This window comes from Labeo rohita, chromosome 10 (genome assembly GCF_022985175.1).
Source record: "Labeo rohita strain BAU-BD-2019 chromosome 10, IGBB_LRoh.1.0, whole genome shotgun sequence".
Classification (NCBI taxonomy): Eukaryota; Metazoa; Chordata; class Actinopteri; order Cypriniformes; family Cyprinidae; genus Labeo; species Labeo rohita.
This window is the reverse complement of record NC_066878.1, coordinates 7,522,675-7,544,742: the sequence shown is the minus strand read 5'-3', so window position 1 is coordinate 7,544,742 and position 22,068 is coordinate 7,522,675. Positions and strand designations below refer to the sequence as shown.

The 22,068-nt window shown below is 35.0% G+C and overlaps 1 protein-coding gene across 27 annotated transcripts in view; it reads left to right on the top strand.

The window, feature by feature from the left end:
- dlg2 (discs, large homolog 2 (Drosophila)) overlaps positions 1–22,068 on the top strand; it is a 273,796-nt gene that overhangs the window by 113,584 nt on the left and 138,144 nt on the right. For 2 of the 27 annotated variants that reach the window (XM_051121198.1, XM_051121197.1), the window contains exon 1: positions 20,583–20,756. The exons of 24 other annotated variants lie outside the window; for them this stretch is intronic. In XM_051121198.1, the coding sequence (XP_050977155.1) occupies positions 20,679–20,756 (78 nt within the window). In that variant the 5' untranslated portion in view covers positions 20,583–20,678. Of the gene's footprint in view, positions 1–20,582; positions 20,757–22,068 lie in introns of those variants that run through there. One more of the 27 variants, XM_051121203.1, reaches the window with a different exon arrangement.

Sequence of the window (22,068 nt, the reverse complement as noted above, 5' to 3'; positions counted from 1 at the left end):
TAATGGTGATTGTTTGGTTATCTCTCCTCCCTGGTGAAATGATTACTTCAGAGTCAGGGCTCTGTATGTGCCCAGGTCGGAGTAAAGGAGCAGGCTTGATTGTCTGGGAGATGAGCCTTGGGTGGAATTAGAGATCAGGCAATTACCTCGAAAAGAAAGGAAAGAGGAGGGGTGGAGGGCGAGGGGAAGAACTAAAAAAAAAAAGAGAAAGGAGAGTTGTGGAGAGACCTAAATACATTAATTAATCACAAATTTGTTACCGTTAAATCCGTATCAAAATAATTTAGCACAGCTGCCAACAGGAAGAAATATGTTAAAGTATTTTTAGCACTGTTTCCTTGTCACAATTTTTTACTGCCCATACCTTTTTTATTCTTTTATTTTAATGTGTGACTTACTGTAGTTTGGTCAGATTAGCAAAAAAAGATTGATAATAGTGTAGCAATATGTGAAGCACAGTTTAATTAGAAGCAGTGTTAGTGTTATTTATATACTATTATAGTATTTATTAATATTTTAAATTTAGCTTTTATTTTAAGTTTTAGTACTTTTGTCATTTGCTTTTGTCATTATTATTTATTTTTTAATATTTCTATTTAGCTTTCATTTATTTTTATTTTAGTTTCTAAACATTTTAGTACTTTAACATGAACATTTGAGTTGGTTCAAGGCAACATTTCTAATTTTCTAAGTTTTTTATCTAACATTTATATTATATTATTATTTCAATTAATGAAAACAATTTCTAATTTTAGTTAATACCAAACATTATTTTAAAATATTTTATTACATTTAAATAATGCTATACATCTAAATATATTGTACTTTATTTGATATTATTTGATATCATATTTGATATCAGATTATTTAATGTCATATTTATAATAACGGCTTTAAATATTATTAAATAATATAATATGATCCTATTAATAATCAAAATTATTTGAACAAAATATATATAAATACGACTGTATTTAACAATTTTCAATATCTTTTGCTTTTCTTTTTAAAATTTGTAATGTTATATTTATAATATTATTAAATAATATTGAAAATTATGATTTATTATATTATAATTAAAAACTATAATTAAATACATATATATATAGAGAGAGAGAGAATTTTTATGCAAATAATATTATTTTTTAATTTATTAATATATTTATTTTACAAAAAATCATTTACATGCTATTATTTAAATACTAACATTTCATAACATTTCCAATTTTCAGTATTTCTAATATGAGTTTTTCATCTAATATTTGTTTTATTTCAGTTAGCATTGTCAACTAATGAAAACAATTTCTAATTTTAGTTAATATTGAATGTTATTTTTAAATACTTTTTTAAAATGCAAATAATGCTGTACATATAAATATATTGTACTTTATTTGATATCATATTTGATATCAGATTATTTAATGTCATATTTATAATAACAGCTTTAAATATTATTAAATAATATAATATGATACTATTAATAATAAATATTTAATAATAATGAATAATGTTATTTATAATAAAGTTTTTAAATAATATTGGATATTATAAATTATTATATTATAATTAAATAATATAATTTAAAAATGAATAAAAATGTATTTTTGAAAAAATATATATTTTTAATTTTTTTATACAAATAATATTATTAAAAAAAATACTAATATATTTTACAAAAAAAAAATTACAAACTCTTATCTAAATACTAATATTTTGTAATAACATTTCCAATTTTCAACATTTCTAATTTTCTAAGTTTTATCTAATATTTATATTTCATTTCAACATTTCAATTAATGAAATCAATTTCTAGATTTAACAATAACACTGCACAGAAGTCACACAAAAGCTCAATTGACCCTTCCTCAGAAGTTTGATTTGACATGCGAATTAACCAATCATAACACAGAATCTGCCATTTTTGTCTGACAAACAAATCAGACAGGAGAATAGGAGAATATTAATGTCGGTGGACTTGAACTTGAAAAATAATGTGTATTGATTGTATGACTGTGTATTTCTGTGGTTATAAGAAGATACCTTCTGATGTTCAGCCATGTTTATTTTGTGTTATGACTAGTCAAGAGAAAAAGATGATCTCTTTATGTGTCGCTTAAGGTGAGGTGCTACAACAATCTGTCACAACACATTAAAGAGCCACAAAACAGTATTTATTGTTTGAATTTCTGAAAAAAAGACTAAATTTGAAAATGGAGTGTTTCATACTAAAAGTAACCTGCTCTGTCTTGTCAGTTGGTGCATTGTCAGTTTCCCCTTTCCTCTGCGATGTATTTTTCACTGCGTGAGAACGTGAGTGCGGCGCGACATGGCATGTCAGACTTTGCAAAGGGTCAGTTAATGGAGTGAATTTGTATGTGGAAATCTTTCGTCCTCACATTAAATTCCAGATCATGTGAATTCCTATTAAAATGACTGGATTTCGCCTGTGAACGTTTGCTGAACAACAGTAAATGTAACCACACCTTTAGGCCAGTAAACCACCCAGAACTGCCTAGCTAAGACATGGCGACACAGTAAAAACATATTCAAATCGCAACAGCCATCTGTGTTCATTTTCAATATGAGGCGTGCTATTTTGTCACGCTTGTGTCTCAACAAGCACAGCATATCTACCACAGTCAGGCATTATTTTCCCAGTGCATGTAACGTGAAGTCAAGGAGTTTGAATTTGTTCCATTAGCATACTAATTGTTTTAAGGTCTTCTCATTTTTGTCACATCACTTTAACTAAAGCGCTTATGTCTGCCCTGAAGCATGAGCTTAATGAAATTGGCTCCGGGGTTTTAAAAAAAAAAAAATAAGGATGAACTCATTAGTCTGTTCATAGACTCTGTTTTGAAGGGGTTTTAGGAGTCAGGACTCATGATGTTTCCTAAAGCATACTGTAGTATTCACCTTTACAAACTCTCAGAGAGAAAGATTTATAGTGAAAGTAGTGTTTAGAGAGTTACAGGAGCCCGGTATGTTTTTATGCAGTGTGGAGAGTAAACAGTGCTTGTCAGTGGTTTTGTTTTGCCAGTGAGGGATTTGTTTTCATGAACACACACTTAGAAGCTCATCAGAAGTGCTTTACTTTTTGTTTATTGTCAACAGCTGTTTAGGTGAGTGTATAATTTCTGCACCACTATTATCAAATGGAATTGCAAATTGTTTCTGAATAAACTATGTTGCACTGTAAACATATCCTGTTAAGAATATGAAGTTGCTATAGAAAGTCATCCATGTCCAGTGTCTGCTCTATATTCTTATAAGTTCATAAGTTATGACCAATAACAAATGTTTTTGAACTTTTTTTTAAACCAAAGCTGAGGTGTCTCATACCCTCTCATACCCGCTTGTCAATATGAGCATCTGTTGTTGAAGTCTCCACTATTTTGTTGTTGTTGTTCCGTCTCTTTAGTTTCGTTTTCTCTTGTGAAACAACAGTCCGGGACAGTTTTGCCACCCTGTGGAACAACTGATTACTGCGAAATACCTTAAATGCGCATGTGCGACCTGCACGTACAAAGTATGCACAGGTGGTGCGTGTACTATTGTGATGTCGAAATTCGTGTCACACGCACTGTACTCTGTCCCTCGTGTACGCGTAAAAAGTGGAGTATACTTTAAGGTTTAATTGAAAATGAATGGGGGAAAGTCACGTCAGAGGAGGCAGTTGTGATATGATTGGATATGACTGGCTATGATTGGCTGTGATTGGTTCATGTGATAAATCCTGCCTCTTGTGTTTGTGCACAAACATGAATGAGCCTGAATGAACAATATAATGATGTTAATAGGAAGACTAATTTAAAAAGTAAGTAAACAACTCACACACTTAGACATAACCACTTTGTTACATCAAAATTAGACTTGAAATGGCCTGAAAATGTGATCTGTGAGTTTTTAGTGAATAATCAGCTTGGTGAAATTTAAAGTAAATTGTCTGTTACCAGTATTTACTGAGCTTTGATGGCCGATGGTCCCGAAAAAAAAAAAAAAAAGTTAACTATTTAAAAAAAAAAAAGTCGCTGAATATAAGTTTGCAAATTAAATATATTGTTAAAATTGTTACTGCCTTGAATTATTATTTTGGAATAAATGTAAAATGCTAAAAATCACTAACTTGGCTTTAAAGGACAAGTCCACTTCCAAAACAAAGATTCACATATAATGTACTCGGCTCTTTGTCATCCAAGATGTTCATGTCTTTCTTTCTTCAGTTGTAAAGAAGTTGTTTTTTGATTATTTTAATAAAAATAATACAATTTATATACTTTTTAATGCCAAACACTTGTCTTGTCTTAATCTGCCTGGACTGCTTTTTTCCGGTTCATGACAGTTAGGGTATGTCGAAAAACTCCCATCTCATGTTCTCCCTCAACTTCAAAATTGTCCTATATCACTGTTTTACCTTTTTTTTTAAGGGTGTTTGATCTTCTTTGCATGGTCACTTTGCAAAGACTGTGTCAGTACTTCTGCAGTGGTGTAGGATGATTTTAAAATGATTTTTGAAGTTGAGGGAGAAAATACGATTGAAGTTTTTCGACATACCCTATTCTTGAGGCAGAATACACGGAGTTCAGGGAGAGAAAGTCAAGACGAGCGTCTGAGATTAAAAAGTATTTAAATTGTATTTTTTTTAATGAAAATAACCAGCCGTTTTGCTAGATAAGACCCTTCTTCCTCGGCTGGGATCGTTTACAACCTCATTTGGGATCGTTTGAAGCCGCATTTAAACTGCATTTTGGAAGTTCAAAATCGGGGCTCCATATCAGTCCATTATATGGAGAAAAATGCAGAAATGTTTTCCTCAAAAAACATAATTTCTTTACGACTGAAGAAAGAAAGGCAAACATCTTGGATTACAAAGGGGTGAGTACATTATGTGTGAATCTTTGTTTTGGAAGTGGACTTCTCCTTTAATAAATGTGACCCTGGACCACAATTAAAGTAGCATGGGTATATTTGTTGCAATAGCCAAAAATAGATTATATGGATATTAGGATATTAAATGAAGATCATGTTCCATGAAGATATTTTGTAAATTTCCTACCATAAATATATCAAAACGTATTTTGATTAGTAATATGCATTGCTAAGAACTTCATTTGGACAACTTTAAAGGCGATATTCTCAATATTTTGATGTTTTTGCACCCTCAGGTTCCAGATTTTCAAATATAGTTGTATCTCGACCAAATATTGTCCTATCCTAACAAACCATACATCAATGGAAAGCTTATTTATGTAGATTTCCGATGATGTATACATTTCAATTTCAGAAAATTGATCCTTATGACTGTTTTTTTTAGTCCAGGGTCACAAATAGAATATTGATTACACTGTTAATGTAAATATATAAAATATATGTATATTTTTTTTTCTGTAAGTAATGTTTAAGAAAATGTGACAAGAAGAAAATGCGACAGGGACATGAAATTACATTTGGTTAAAAAAAACTTTGAGGACTTTGCCTCCTCTTTTCAGAACACCACCGCAGACCACTTCTGTGTTTATTTAACCTTATGCCAATCTAAATGTAGTGATAAACATCATAATAATGTGAGTGGTACAACAGAAAACACCGCAAGTCAGATTTTATAGTAAGTAGTTTGTACATAAAAACAGCCAATAGTCATGTATAGACAGTGCACAAACACAAACACAAACACAAACACACACACACACACAGTAATACTAAAATAGTGAAATAAACAGTAACTAAATTATATGAAATGCATTACAAACATCCCGATCTGAATTACTGATAACAAAAATTAGAAAAGCAAAGTTGTTTATGCAAGATCTAACAGTTTTTTTTTTAAATGTTTTTTTCACACTGTAAATTATACAATAATTCTCCGATGTACTTGCAAAACCACAGTAAAATTACATATTATTTGATGCTAAACCATTTACAGTTGCTGAGGGTCTGAAGCAATTAGAATCCTTGACATGCAGTACTCCCACCTGCAATGACGATCGCAGCGCTTGGCTTGCTCTCAAGCATATATTTATTGATTTTAGAGAATATTAGAGACTTTAAGCCATTGTGGATAAAACACTCACTTTGTTAAAGGGATAATTTACCCACAAAACGAATATACAGTGATTCATATCAAGAAGAAACTGAGAATAGTGAGAAAGAATCCTTAAAGGGTTCATTTTACAGATCGACAGATCCTGACAGGTAAATCATCTAAATACACTTAATATTGTTGAATTGGAAAATTACATGAGAGCAGAAAGATGCTTCCAGCTTTAGAGAACAGCCAGGAGAGTCACATGTGCCACCCATCTGTTTCTTTTTCTGGTGGTTTACTTGCTTCATTGTATAACTTTAATTATAGAACCTGTTGCTGCTATTAAATACTTGTTTTAACATTTTTTTGGTTAACTGTGTCAGCAGAGTCAATATTGGAGCAACTTAGTTCACTTCTTGAAAAAAATGCACAGTCTGCATTTAAATAAGATGACTGACTCTTTTAAATTAAAGGCAGGACTACATTATGTACATTACATTTGCCATATTAAGCATCGCAGTATCATATTTTCTGATGTCTGTTATTAAAGTTACATATTTAGCCAGTGCGGATGTGCAGTGTCAAAGCAAAGGCATGTTGTTGTTCCTTAGCTCTCTTTCTTTTTTCTTTTGCTCTCTCTCCTCACACAGATGCTGAGGAAGGTCATTCTTAACCAAAGCAAACACAGTGATATGAATACTAAACTGTCTCCTTAATTGCAGATTACAGAGACTGGGGATTAAAAGAGAACATATCTAGACGTCCCGATCAGTCCTCACAGACTGTTTGAAATGCATCCTTCAAGCCAAAAACTGTTTTAAGTTTTTAATGGTGATGAAATGTCTGCCTGGGCCAAATCACTGATGAAAAGGGAATATTTTGTTACACTATGCGACTGTATTGATTAGTATTTGTCTCCGTTATTATAGCAAATCCCAGCGTTGATGTTTTATACTTAGGGCACATGTTATTGTGTCCTCCCTTCTTAAATCTGTCTTCTTAAAGCCCATGAATGCAGTCAGATCCTGGCAGTTGCCTGGTAACAGATGTGCCCGACTGCAATGTTTTTAATAATCAGACCCACGCTTGAGTCCGACCTTGTTATTGTGTGTGTGTGTGTGTGTGTGTGCATTTGTGTGTGTGTGTGACCTTCACCCTGTATCTCTAATGAGTGTAAGTAGCTCTAACAGGGTTATGCTGCACTGCAAGTGCTAAACGACAGAGAGAATGTGAAGTGGGTTTTACTGACAGGGTTTCAGAGACCTCCAGGACCCGACGCCCAGCACATGTTTATGTTGTTTCTGCTCAGCTCATTATATTGATGCACTCGGTGTCGTCCTTTTTGAAATAAAAATGAGAACTCGAGAGATCGGAGCTTGCTTTTTCAGAGTAAGGGCCGCTTGTCTATATTTGTTGATCAGATGCAGGGGCGTACCATAATGACTTTTAGAAATGTCTAAATTTGCTCGGATATTTTAAAGAGGTTTGTTTTTCCTGACCTCATTGAGAATGGGGAAAAAAGTACCTAGCTACATAAAACAGACTTTACAATCGAGCATCTGGTTGCTACACTGTGGCTGAGGCTGCTTACTAATGTCTGCCGTTTTAGCAAATCATTTTTAGAATATAAAAAAATATGAATTTATGAATAATAACATCATTTATGAATATTCATGACCCAGACTCTGCCTGTCACAGCCGCCGACCGACTGTGAACCTCCGTTTAGGAGAATAAAAGTTATCTTGGGAAAAATTCTGCAATTTTATTTATGTAAATGTTGCTTATGCTCACCATGGCTAGATAAAAAATACAGTAAAAATAGTAATATTGTGAGACATTATTACATTTTAAAATAAGTAAATATTGAGCACAAAATCAGCATGTTGGAATGATTTCTGAAGGATCATGTGACACTAAAGACTAGAGGAATGAAAATTCAGCTTTGCCATAACAGGAAAAAAATTACATTGAGGTATTTATTAAAATAGACAGTTGTTTTAACCCTCAAGCATCCACTGGGACAAATTCGGGCAAGTTCTTTTTTTTTTTTTTTTCCTTTAATTTTTTTTTTTTTTAATCTGAGTGGTACTAGACTTGGGTGCTTTTCCTAAGTTTACCACCTGAACACACACACAAAAAGTTGACGCTATTCAACAAAGTTAAGTAGTTAAAAAAAAATAAATAAATCCTTATTTTCTCCTTCGTGGACAAAAATGGGCACTCATAGGAAATGAATAAGGAAATACAGCATTTTTTTTCTTTTTTTTTTTTTGCGTTTGTCCAATATATCCAATACTGAATATGCAGAATGACTGAGCTTTTTTTTTTTTTCTTTTGGTGCCACTTAGCCAGTGTGTGCGCGCACACACACACACACTTCAGAGTCAGATCAAAGTCCTACTGTAAGATTTGTTGATGATTCCAAATTTTAAAAAAATGTCTGAAACATGCTACTTGTCAGGTTTATTTTTTATTTTTACCTGTTTGGCACCATTTGGTGCCATTTTACTTTGAGTTATTGAAATTTGATGGGGGTTTTTATATAGAAATAAATTATTACTCTGTCTCCTACTTCATATTTTTCTTATAGCATGGTTAGATTTGTCTATAAGCATATTTTGGCATCTTTGTATAGTCTCACCTAACACAAATGTTTATTATTATTTTTTAATTTAATTCTATAATATTAACTTGTGGTGATAACTAAAACTTAAGAGGTTAAGTTTGTTACTACAATGTTTTATAGATTGCAGCCTATATGCAGCCATGAGTACTACAGCCATATAGTGGCTATTGATATTTGATGTTTTTATACTATCATATGTCACCAAATTCACCAAAATTTCAGGTTTTGGCTGTTTGAACTTACTGGAATGATATATACACTGTGTGCAGAATTATTAGGCATGTTGATATTCTGGTCATATTTTTTTTCCAAACACATTTTACCAATTCCAAACCACATTAGTCTTAATAACTACTGTTAATTTTGTGTTTAATCATTTATATGTGATATATAATTGTCCGTGAAGGCTGGAAGTGAAAAACTCCTTATATTCAGGTGTGCAGAATTATTAGGCATGTTTTCGTTTACAGCTAAAATGAGCCAAAAAAGAGATTTAACCCAGACTGAAAAGTCCAAATTATTAAATGCCCATGAGAAGAATGCAATACTAATGCATTACAAGAATTTGCAAAGTTAAGGCTTGACCATTGGACAGTGAAATGCTTGTTGAGTCTGCATGGTCAGAAAAAACAGGTGGAGAAGAAAAGATGCATGTTAACTGCAAAAGAATTAGGAATTAAGGTGAAGAATTAGGTGTGACACCATCAGGAACCGTTTCCAGTTCTCCAGCGCCACCATTTTCCAGAACTGCAACCTACCTGGAGTCTTCAGAAGTACAATGTGTCAGGTTCTCAGAGACTTTGCTTGGTAAAAAATCCTAAAAAATGCCCCTGACTTAATAAGAATAACAAGCTGACGTCTTGTGAAATACATGAAGACAGTTTTTTTATATGCTTTAGAGACAGATAAGTTGAGAGTGACTCTTGAAGGACAAGCATCACATCCTCTTGTACCTCTGATTCAAGAATTTATCTTCTAAAATCTGGCAGTAAGTTTTGGGAGTTCATTTTAGTCCATCTCTGCAAGTCAGACTTTTCAGGATAAGAGACTAAACATGAACTCCCAAAACTTACTGCCAGATTTTGGAAGATAAATTCTTGAATCAGAGGCACAAGAGGATGTGATGCTTGTCCTTCAAGAGTCACTCTCAACTTATCTGTCTCTAAAGCATATAAAAAAACTGTCTTCATGTATTTCACAAGACGTCAGCTTGTTATTCTTATTAAGTCAGGGGCATTTTTTAGGATTTTTTACCAAGCAAAGTCTCTGAGAACCTGACACATTGTACTTCTGAAGACTCCAGGTAGGTTGCAGTTCTGGAAAATGGTGGCGCTGGAGAACTGGAAACGGTTCCTGATGGTGTCACACCTAATTCTTCACCTTAATTCCTAATTCTTTTGCAGTTAACATGCATCTTTTCTTCTCCACCTGTTTTTTCTGACCATGCAGACTCAACAAGCATTTTACTGTCCAATGGTCAAGCCTTAACTTTGCAAATTCTTGTAATGCATTAGTATTGCATTCTTCTCATGGGCATTTAATAATTTGGACTTTTCAGTCTGGGTTAAATCTCTTTTTTGGCTCATTTTAGCTGTAAACGAAAACATGCCTAATAATTCTGCACACCTGAATATAAGGAGTTTTTCACTTCCAGCCTTCACGGACAATTATATATCACATATAAATGATTAAACACAAAATTAACAGTAGTTATTAAGACTGATGTGGTTTGGAATTGGTAAAATGTGTTTGGAAAAAAAATATGACCAGAATATCAACATGCCTAATAATTCTGCACACAGTGTATGAGCATAAGAAACTTTAGCACAGACAGACATTCCAGTTTGATTTCTTACAATTTGATGTAGGGTACAGAAAATTTAAAGGGGTAGTTCACCTAAAAACTGAAAATGCTGTCATTAATTACTCCCCTTCATGTTGTTCCATAGACTGCAATGCAACTGACATGTTCAAGGCCCAGAAAGGTAGTAAGAACATCAGTTGCTGTCAATGCAGGACCAGAAAGCTCTTGGATTTCATCAAAAACATCTTAGGTCAAGGTTTTGTGGGTCTGGAATGACATGAGGTTGAGTAATTACTGACAGAATTTTCATTTTAGAGTGAACTGTTCCTTTAAGGTAACCAAATTTAAGGTTATAACATGCAGTTGACATTCTATTTTTTAACCAAACTATATTAATGTAATCATATAGGCAGCTGTATGCTCCTGCTGTTTAAAAGCAGACAATTTTCAGATCTTTTTTTTTTTTTTTTTTTTTTTTCTCGTCTTGATAACATTACACTGTTCTGGTGTAAAAAGTGGACTGTAGGTCCTAATCTCTTCCTGTCCTCAACCTTCTGTATTTATCTGACTGGAGAGCTCTTATCTACCTCATTCCCTGCTGCTGTGCACCGCTCTACTGTTACACTTCCTGATTTGTGTCGGAGTGTCTAAAGCACCGACCGCCTTTAATCTCCCAGACTGCACCTGGAAACTCGAGTTTAGCTCCATCAGCGCTCACCTCACAGCTTTGTTAAAGAGAGAAATTTATTCCCTGAAAAGCATACAATGCACTTGAAAGTATTTCCTAGCCACAGTAGTCGCATTTAACAGTGAGTCATTGGTAGTTTAAATTGAGCACATGAGTCTTCCCTGTGGTTCGGGTGATTGCTGGTGCAGTGGTGATATAACTCAGTTTTAGTGCACTTTAAAGCAGCTCAGTCACTGGCAGAGAAAAAGAAAGAGCGCTATTGGGTCCCATTGAGACGTATCATTTGTGTAAAGTACAAGATAGCATTGCAGCACCACGGAGAGCTCCATGTGTGCACGCGTGTTGGCATCTTAAAGTGGCTTCCCAGCGCTTCCTTTCCAACCTGACAGGACACAATAACACACTGCAATTAACACCCCAAATTACCCACCACAGGCTGGAAACCAAGAGAGAGAGGCAGTCGGAAGGAGAAGACAGCAAAAACTGGAAGGGAGGGCAATGGAGGTTGCGTTTCAGCCAGAATCCATTACACAATAAGGGCTCCAGAGAAATTGATTTGCTATTAGAGGGTAAATGCATATGGCAGGCAGTGGGAGATTTCCTGGAAGGGGCAGATTCCGAGCCCTCATCCCGTGCTCCTTTACAAAACCTTGATGGAACTGCCATCCGCAAAATTGTGTCTAATTTGATGTTGATATTTCAGCATGCGCAGAATAAAAGTGTACCTTCTGCTCTTCCATTTCAGATGGATCAAAGGCAATTTAAAGAGAAACAGCTCATTTAAGGCTCTTAGCCTCATGCTTTCCGTCTGCTTCCTGTTAACATTTGCAGAGGGAAGCAGAATTAAGGCCCTCTTACGTGTTTGACGAACGCTTGCCAGTGGGTACGGCAAGATACAGCCAAACCCTGATGCTGTTGTGCAGAGGTCAAAATATGTTAGTGTATAAAGATTTTAAGGCATTCTTACCAAGACTGTAAAAAATCTATGTACATCCTGTAAATTATGCCTGTTATTACAAACCTCTCAGGATCTGAAAGATCATACAGAAATCACCCTTTTTCCCCTGTTCCTATTGCTAAGTCCTTGCAGTTTCCCTCTCATGCTATACGGTCACAGTATTAGATGCAAATTGAGAAGGTGCTATAGGCAGGACAGTGGGGGGTAAAGGGACCTGCTGGAGCCTGAGCTACAGATCACTTTGATGTGGTCCCCTGTCAGAGCCTCTGCCCTTTTCGTGGGCCAGGAATCTCCCCTCCCCACTGTATGTTGCTCATGCATACCAACGCATCCCACCTATGACTGCATGCCATCATCATTCCATTGTTTATCAATGCACAGGTGCTGACTGATGACATCATTTAGATGTAAGGAATTGATTGTTTTGTGGAAAAGTGGGTGAGGTCTCTTAAAAAAAATAAATAAATAAATAGAAGGGCCTAGTAATGTCAGAACCAAATTGTTCACAATAAGATCAGGAATTTGTTTTAAGAAAGTAAATAGTGTATATTTGGTGCTAACTTTTTTGTGTATTTATTTGTGTATTGAGACCATGGGTACATAGCCATGGTTCACCCTTGACATGACATAACTGTGTACTGTATGTGGGGGACAAAGCAAAGTCCATAGAGTCAAGGTCATGATGTGGCTCAGTAAATGGGATCAATGGAATCGTATGGCTGTGTGATTCCTACTGTTGAGAGACTAATGCTGATCTGAGTGTGTGTGTGTGTGTGTGTGTGTGTGTTCTACTAACACTGTTGTACAATACACACACATTTTAATCTTATCATTACAACCTTTCGAGTACACACAGCCTGATCCATCTGCCAACAGCAATAACTGTGGGATTACTTGTTAGAGATCACTAATCTGTAATCTCTTCTTTTCTTTTTTCTTTTCTTTTTTCTCTTCTCTTTTCTTTTCTTGTCTTCTCTTCTCTTCTCTTCTCTTCTCTTCTCTTCTCTTCTCTTCTCTTCTCTTCTCTTCTCTTCTCTTCTCTTCTCTTTCTTCGTTCTTTCATTTACTCATTCTGTATTTTTGTTCTGTTTAGTTTGTTCACTCTTTTTTCTTTTTGTTCTTTTGTTTGCATTTTCACTTTCATTTGTTTTTAGTTTTTTGCTTTTGTTTGTTTCTTTTTTCTATTTCATTTGTTTTCGTTTTTCTTTCATTTGTTTTTCACTTTTCATACATTCATTTTGTTCATTTCTTTTTTAATTTTTAAATCTTTCTTTCTTTTGTTAGTTTTTTCTTTGTTCTTTCATTTGTTTACTTTTTCTGTATGTTTTTCTGTTTAGTTTTTGTTTAGTTTGTTTTGTTTTTTCTTTCTTTTTGTCATTTGTTTTATTTGTTTGCCTTTTTTCTCTTTCGTCTGGGCTTTTCTGCTTTCATTCGTTTTTATCTTTTGTTCATTCCTTTTTTTCTTTTCTGTCTTTCTTTCTTTCTTTCGTTCTTCCTTCCTTTTTCTTTTCCTTTCATTAATTTCTTTTCTTCATTTTCATTTTTTTTACTCATTCTGTATGTTTTTCTTTTTAGTTTGTTCACTCTTGTTTTTTCTTTTGTTTGCCTTTTTTCTTTCATTTGTTTTTTCACTTCTTTCATTCATTCTATCTTTTGTTTATTCCTTTTTTTCCTATTTTCTTTTCTTTCTTTCTTTCTTTTGTTTGTTTGTTCGTTCTTTCGTTCTTTCTTTCATTCTTTCATTAATTTCTTTCCTTCATTCTTTCATTTGTTTGCTCATTCTTTCTTTTTGTTGTTACTTTTTTGTTTGCCTTTTTCTCTTTTATTTGTTTGGGCTTTAGCTGCTTTCATTTGTTTGTTATTCTTTTTTTGTTTCTTTCTTTCTTTCATTAATTTCTTTCCTTCATTCTTTCATTTGTTTATTCATTCTCTGTTTTTCTGTTTAGTTTGTTCACTCTTCTTTGTCTTTCTTTTGTCGTTCTTTTGTTTGCCTTTTTTCTCTTTCATTTTTTGTACTTTTATATCTTTCATTCCTTCTGTCTTTTGTTTATTCATTCATTTGTTTATTTTTTTAGTTCTTTCATTCCTCCTTCATTTTCTTCCATTCTTTCATTCCTTTTATTCTTTTTTTTTTCTTTCTAAGGCTCTGTCATATGAAGGTGTACTGCCACTTTTCTGCTGCCATCTCAGTGGCTATCACCTTCAGATGATATGTGATTGATTTTAGCATTTCGGCCATGAGTGACATATCTGAGCGAGAAATGATTTTACCCTTTCAGATGGGGAAATACTGTTTTCTGGATGCATGCTTTGAATCCTAATGTGTGTGGGTGTGTTTGTGTGTAGAGTTGGATTGTGATTATGTTTGCTGAGGGAATGGCAAGTGCTTAGAATGTATTTTCAGAATGAAGTAGAATTGATGGGCAAGGGATTCTGGAATATGTATGCATATGTGCTTCCTATGCTGATCAGAACGATCCTTTCAGCACTCGTCCACATTCACACTTGTCCCCCACACAACCTTAAAGTCCAGGGCTTCGGATGGTCTCAAAGCCGCCCTCCCAATTTTACTTACTCCATAAAGCCTTCTTTAATGAACAGCGTCTGACTGAATGACCCCTCAGTCTGCTGCTTCTGATGGCCTCTGTGTTCATGATGAAGTGTAGGGCACTTGCTTAGAGAATCACTAATGCTGTATCCCTGGTTTCTTACACACATCCCCTCTGGGGTAGACCTATTATTTAGAGAATGCAATGCCCCCCGGCCCATTCATTTCCTAGACACGAGTGGGCAGTACGAGGAAATTTCCCTACGTACACAGAGCTCCCTGGCGTGCAAAAATCAATAGCTGCGCTGCAATGCATGCAGTCTGAAAAACGCACCACTGTAGCCCATCTATTACAGATGCGCCGCAGGATAATCAAAGCCAGACCTGATAATGAAGGAGCTCTGCTAAGGCAAGCATTTTACAGCACCAACAGAAATGAAAATTAACTTTCAGGTGATCTGTAATTTGTGTATCAAACTTGTCATTTGATAAATAAGGGTGATTTGCCTCGAGCATAATCCAGATTTAATTGTACCATGCAATTTCCACAGTTTCCCCCAACAATACAAAAAATAATAATTTTTCCCATTAGTTCCTGTCCTGTCCAGCTATTTATTTTAGTATTTATATTATTTCTTTTAATAATATTCAAAAGAGGATCTATGACTTCTGGAAGCATCTGTTTTAGTAGCTTAGATGGAATAGGGTCTAACATACATGTTGTTGGTTTTGGATTTGATAAGTTTATACGATTCTTCCTCTCCTGTGGCAGAGAATGAGTGAAATTATTCCTCAGGTGATCTGTAGTGCACTGTCTGATGCAATACTGTAGGTGACAACCACATGGTTAGAATTTTATCTCTAATGGTATCGATCTTGGAAGTAAAGAAGTTCATAAAGCCATTACTGCTGGGCTGTTAGGAAATGTCTACACCTGTTGATGCTTTATTTTTGTTTATTTAGCCACTGTATTAAAGTTGAAGAGATGACAATTAAAAAGGTCTAGCAGTTTTTAGAGCTTTTCTGTAAGTCGAAGTACTTTCCCTCCATGCAGTACGGAATACCTCTAGTTTTGTTGTCTTCCAGCTGTGCTCCATTTTCCTGGCTGCTCCCTTTTAGGGTGCCAGTGTGCTTGATATATCACATTGTCGAACTGTTTTCCCTCATCTTCTTTAAATGTAAAGGAGCAACCGTATCTAAAGTGCTAGAAAAGAGAGGGTCCATAGTTTTTCTGAGCTATTGGATTTGCTGAGAAATTGAGACAAGGTAAGAAAATTATTTACAAAGCAGTTTTTTGTTGTAGAATGATGGTTCTGCCATATTCGTAACAAGGATTTGAGTTTGCAGCTTTAGCTATATGGAGTTAACGCAAGACTAGATAATAATTTGAGATATCACTTTGCTGCTGAATTTCAACACCATTAACATCAATTCCATGTGGCAGTATTAAATCTAAAGTATGATTACAACGAGTGAGTCCTGACACATATTGTCTGACCCCAGTAGAGTTCAGAATGTCTATAAATGCTGATCCCAATACATCTTTTTCATTATCAACATGGATATTAAAATCACCAGTTAGAACTTAAGATAGTTAATCAGCAAGTTCTTTGATAAAAGAATGGCCATATATAGAGAAAAAGATTACATTGACTTATAACAAAAGTAATATTTTACACATATTTATACATGAAAATATATAGATGTTTATATATTTTAGATATATGGTCCCTTGCCAGGCGATGGTCATATTTGGGGTTAGTGTCATCAAAATGTTTATAAACTTCTGGTCTAAAACATCACCCAAATAGCTGTTTTTGGCTGATGTATAACATTAACCAATAGCACATACTGCAAAACATTTTTTTTTTTATTATTTCATATAAGTAGCAATGTATATTAACAAAGTAAACGTTTCATGTAGACTGCTATAAAGTGTGATTGCTTCTTGAATTCATGAAATAGACCAGAGTTCTTTATTTATTTTCATATTCTTTATAGTTCATATTCTGTAATCAGCTTACGCCTGAGGAAAATCAAGAGCACTTTATTCGGCTCATTGCTGGAATTATGTAACAATCATAATAATATGTAGCATTTAGAATGAGAATTCAAGATGAAGTGCAGTAGTTATGCAACAAGCACAAGGTGTATTCATTTAACAAAATAGAGTTGTTTATTGATTCACTGAGGAGAGATTTATTGCCTCAAATTCAATTTATTCTTAGTTATATTTCCTGCTTAGACTCCTATGTTTATTCTCTAGCTATAGAAACCCACAGGTTGATTAGATTCAGTATCCGCTACCCTTTTTGGTAATACTGAGGATATGGAGTTGAATCATGCCTAGCTTTCAGCTATAAACCCGCTTGATTAATCTCCTTATTTGAAAAGCGAATTTCACAGATGTACTTTGTGTAAATATTTAACTGAATTAGAGCTTGATCTATGAACCTGAAGCCATACATGTGGCTTTGTTAACATTTTCATGTACTCATTATCAGCCCAGAATAGCCTATTTATTCCTGCTCAATAACCTGTTCAATTGTGCACCTTAATATAGTTCATTAAAGCTTTCTACCATGTTTTTTGATGCCTATGCCTTTTTGGCACTCATTTAATGTGATTTGTATCTATCTTTAAGACTCAGTCCACCGTATTTCTACAGCCCCCATGTTGTCCAGAAGATCATCAGTGAGTAACATCATGACTCAAGGCTTCTGTAACTGTGTAACGCCTCCATTCGCCCCCATTCAGGGGCGAATCACATCCCTGCCTCATTGTTTATCCCACACCACCCTCATGTTAACATTTCCACATCTTAGCTGGCTGATCAGATCTCAGTATTCCCATTCTATGAACGTTTTACCATCGTAGTGTACAGTTAGGCTAAAAAAGGTTTCGATTCAGATTAACTGCTATCGCCGATGGACGAACTGATCTATTTGTAGGCTCTGGATCGCTCTTATCAGTGCGTCCAGGACCGTGAATGGCTCTGGGAGCGGGTAAAAGAGCCTCTGGGATTTCAGTGGAGATGTTCTTTCACTTTTGCTGATGAGAGCGCTTCTGTGAATGTGTGACGTTGTCAGCGGAGACGTTCGGTGATGTTAAAATGAAGCTCATTTGCAGCGTGTGAAAACGCATGCTGGGGTGTGATGGGGAACGGAAGGAAGAATAATGAAATCTCTCCTCCTGCTGTAATACTTGCTCACACACACCCACTTAGCAGATCAGTGTGAAAAATGACTGCCTTATAAGTATGAGGGCTGACCATTGATCTGTGTGTCAACTGAGTGTTAAAAATGATGGCTCTTGAAAAATGTAGAGCAGTCTTATTTTAACTAAGCAGTACAAAAACATTATCAAATAACAGTTAATCACATTAGACAAGAAACATTTTTCATTATCCGTGACTTCTTGGCTCTGTTCAATGATTTATCAGAGGTTTCATGTTTTAATTAAAAACGCGTTGATCAATATGGCTATCCATCCAAAAAAAAAAAATCTTCTAAAGGGGTCATACTGTTATATTATGTTTTCCTTTGTCTTTGGAGTGTTACAAGCAGTTTTTGCATATATAAGATCTGTAAAGTTGCAAAGATTAAAGTCTCAAAGATATTCTTTATAAAAGTTAAGACTCTGTCATGCCTTACTAAAACTGCTTATTCAAACATGCCCACACATGTGTACGTCATGATGTGGGAAGATTTGCATAACACCGCCCAAATGTATATGCAAAGAAAGAAGGCGTAACTTTTATTCTTTGAAATCAGTGGTTAAGGTATATTTACAACACTGTTCCAGAACAGTACAACACAGATATTCGAGCGTGTGCAGTCCATTTTATGGAGGATTGTTTCCTGAACCTGGGAGAGTAGCTGTGTGACACTTCTGATTCACAGCCTGTAAGTACGTTTTCATATTTTAAAGAATTTGCTACTGGCTATTTAAATGCGAGTTTTGAGCAGTGTATAGTAGTGCTTGTTGTCTGTCATTTCTACGATCACAAATGCAGACATTGTGTTATGTTAACACATAACACAATGTGGGGAGTAGCAACAATAATGTACAGTATGTGGAAAATAATGTATTGTTGAACCTCAAACCGCGTAAACACATTGCATTACACCAAATACACAAAATAATGTTTTTGTGTTTTTTTTTTTTTTTTTTTTTTTTTTTTTTAGCACCATCATGTGACCCCTTTATATGTTTTTAGCAGCCATTACTCCAGTTTTCAGTGTCACGTGATACTTCAGAAATCATTCTTTGGTGCCCAAGAAATGTTTCTTACTGTTATCAATGTTGAAAACAGTTGTGCTGCTTAATTTTGTTGAAACTGTGATACATTTTTCAGGATTATTTGATGAATAGAAAATCTTTGGTAACTTTACTGTCTTAACTCTAATTTTTGATCCGTTTAATGCATTCTTGTTGAATAAAAGTGTTAATTTCTTTTAAAAAATGACCCCAAAACTGAGTTGCTTATTGCTCAGAAGATTTAAAATCCATATAAAAATGAACCATATTCGCTTTCATAATACACATTCCCGGTTTTGTTGTGGAATTAATTGGTGCACATTATTCCAAAGAAACAATGTTTGTCTTCAATTTCTAATGGGTAAAACCAATTACCCATTACCAAAACCAATTACATCTCTACAGTTTTTCTTTTTGAAAAATTGGAATTGTGTCACACAAGTAAATGGGTTGCGAATGCATTTCATGTTGTCTTTAATGGGGTCTTTAATTTTGCTTAAATTAAGTATAATTGCTGTCTCTTACAATCCCGAGTTAAAAATAGAAAGAGTTGAGATAATTGTTAAGTTGCAAAGAGTATAGAGCTATAGAGTGAATGTGCAAAGCATAGCTCAGAGTCCTTGAAGAACTTTATGAAAAACGTTCATATTGAGATTTCTGACTTGTGATTGCAGACTTTGGTATCTTTGAGCGTATTGTTGAAACCTTGTCTGAAATTCCAGAGGACAGAATGTCTCTCTTTCCTTAGAAGTAAGTTCTGAGGAGAAAGCGACTTCAGCGTAAGTCTCCATTTTGAGAAAACCATGAGATATTGGGATAGTCCACTTAAACATTAAAAATCTGCCATCACTTACCGTCATGTCATCCCAAACCTGTATGACTTGCTTACCACTGCAGAACCCAAAAGAGAATATTTTAAAGAATGTTGGGAACCAAACAACATTGGAGCCCATTGACATTTTTCAAAATGTCGTCTTTTATGTTCCACAGTAGAACGTAGGTTATGCAGTGTGTAAACTTTTGGTTGAACTACTGTATATCTCTTTAAATAAATCTCCTTTTTCCTTTCCAACACAATTTAAAATAGCTTGTGGCATTTAATGATACAATTACAGGTAGATTCCAGCATTCTGTTCAGCGACCGTAGCGGTCTCACGCAGGTGTGAATTTGACAATGATCCAAAGCATTTCCGAGGTGTGAGGGATGCAGCTTATGTTTACCCTCACTGATGGCACAGACAGATTGTGTTTTTGGTCCCAGAGGAACCTCAGGAGCGTTAGATGATTTATCCAACTAGCCTGAGGAACCGCATTCATCTCTCACACAGGCAGAAGAGCCCCTGAACCAGGGCCAGATAGACTCATGTACTACCCCTTGCACACAAAGTGCACCACAGTGGCCCGGGGTCACCAACACAGTTTAGATCCTGCATACAGTACCATAAAGGAGAAGACTCAAAACTGTTGGCAAAATGTAAATAAACCTGCAGACAAGAAAAAGAGAAAACACTGAGACTTTAACGAGAGAGTCCATGTGAGATTTGCGACTTCTCCAAAGAAGCCTGTGTCTCTTTTTGCCCTCCCTCTTTCTCTCTCACCTGCTCTAGGCTGAGAGTGTGTGTGTAGATTATTACTGAGGGGAGAGGAGTGTGAACAGCATCTCTCTCCCTCTCTCTCTCTCTCTCTCTCTCTCTCTGACGCTGAGACTGGTGACTCCTCCACAGTGTTTACTCATAATTCATACGGAGAGATTCCACTCAGCCACACTATGTTTGCCTCCATTTGGTACGCCAAGAAGCTTGGACGCAGGCTGCTTCAGAATGCTAGGAAGGCTAAAATGCAGAAGGTAGGTGTTGGTGATATTTCCATTTACTCCGCGAAGAGTTCATGTAAAGGAATATGACCTTGTTTGTAGTGATTTTAATCTGAATTGATTAGGTGGATTGAAAATGGAAAGAAGGAAATGTGTCTCGTTTGCAATTTCATTGAAGTTTGTTAATGCTGAAAAGCAGTTGTGATGATCGTAAAGGAGTTTCTGCTACTTCCTTTTTTTTCCCCTCTCCCCCAGATCTAATCTTCCACGTCTTACAGTGGGAGTAACATAATAACGTTTATCCCATTGTCGGAATCCCAGATTGCTTTACAAAGCATTAATAATGATCTGTATCATTCTCATTAAACGCCATAAAATCCTCTTAACCTGCTGTCTTCCTGTTATCGTCGTGTTTACCATGCTGTACCATCTGTGAAGTTTAGCAGTCTGTCCCCTTCTCATATTCTCACTCTTTCTCTCCCTCTGTCGACTCTTGTAGTCTTGAGATGTTCAGCACCATATCCGATTTGTCCTAACCTAGCCTGTCTGCTGGAATTTTAACTAGACTTGTTTCGGCTTGCTTCGATTCTCATTTGTCTCTTTCTATCAGTAATTCACAACCTTTGGAGCCCTTGCTGAAGATTACGGTTCCTGTCATCAGCAGGGGTCCTCATCATTGTTAATGTTTGAAGGGAAGAGGTGTGTCTGTGCCACTAGTTTGGGATTTGAATGCAACAGGTTTTACACTCTTACCTGCCTAATGTGGAAATGCTTAGGGTTTGAATTTTTTATTTTTTTTCCACAATCTTAAAAAGTATGTCCAGAACTTGTCAATGCCACATTTTAACCTAAAATTGAAAAAAAAGAAGGGGAAAAAAACTGTTCAAAAGTTTGAGGTTATGTAATTTTTTATTTATTTATTTATTTTTTTTTTTGAAAATTGCTTGTGCTTACTGGGCTGAAAGTATTTGATAAAAAAAAATACTACTTTAAAAAAAAAAAAAAACTTTTCAAAATTTATAAATGCTTCATTTTGCTTCAAGAAAATGATGGCAATTAAGTTTTTGCATTGTTACATTGTTTTCATGACAACTGAAGTGGAAGTGAAACAGTCAGTCAAGTTTACATTATTTCCACTTTAAGTAAAAAAATATGTAACAAATGCAATTATTGTAACCATTTTAAAGAAAAAATTATGTTTTGTTACAGCTTTTAGAGTAAAGGCGCCGCTATCTTGCAATACCACACAAAAACCTGCCCTCCTTAGTTACTGTTGCTATGTCCGACAAACATTTCCGCTCTAGCACTACACATCATGCAGAGAAAAATTCATCATGGAGCAAAG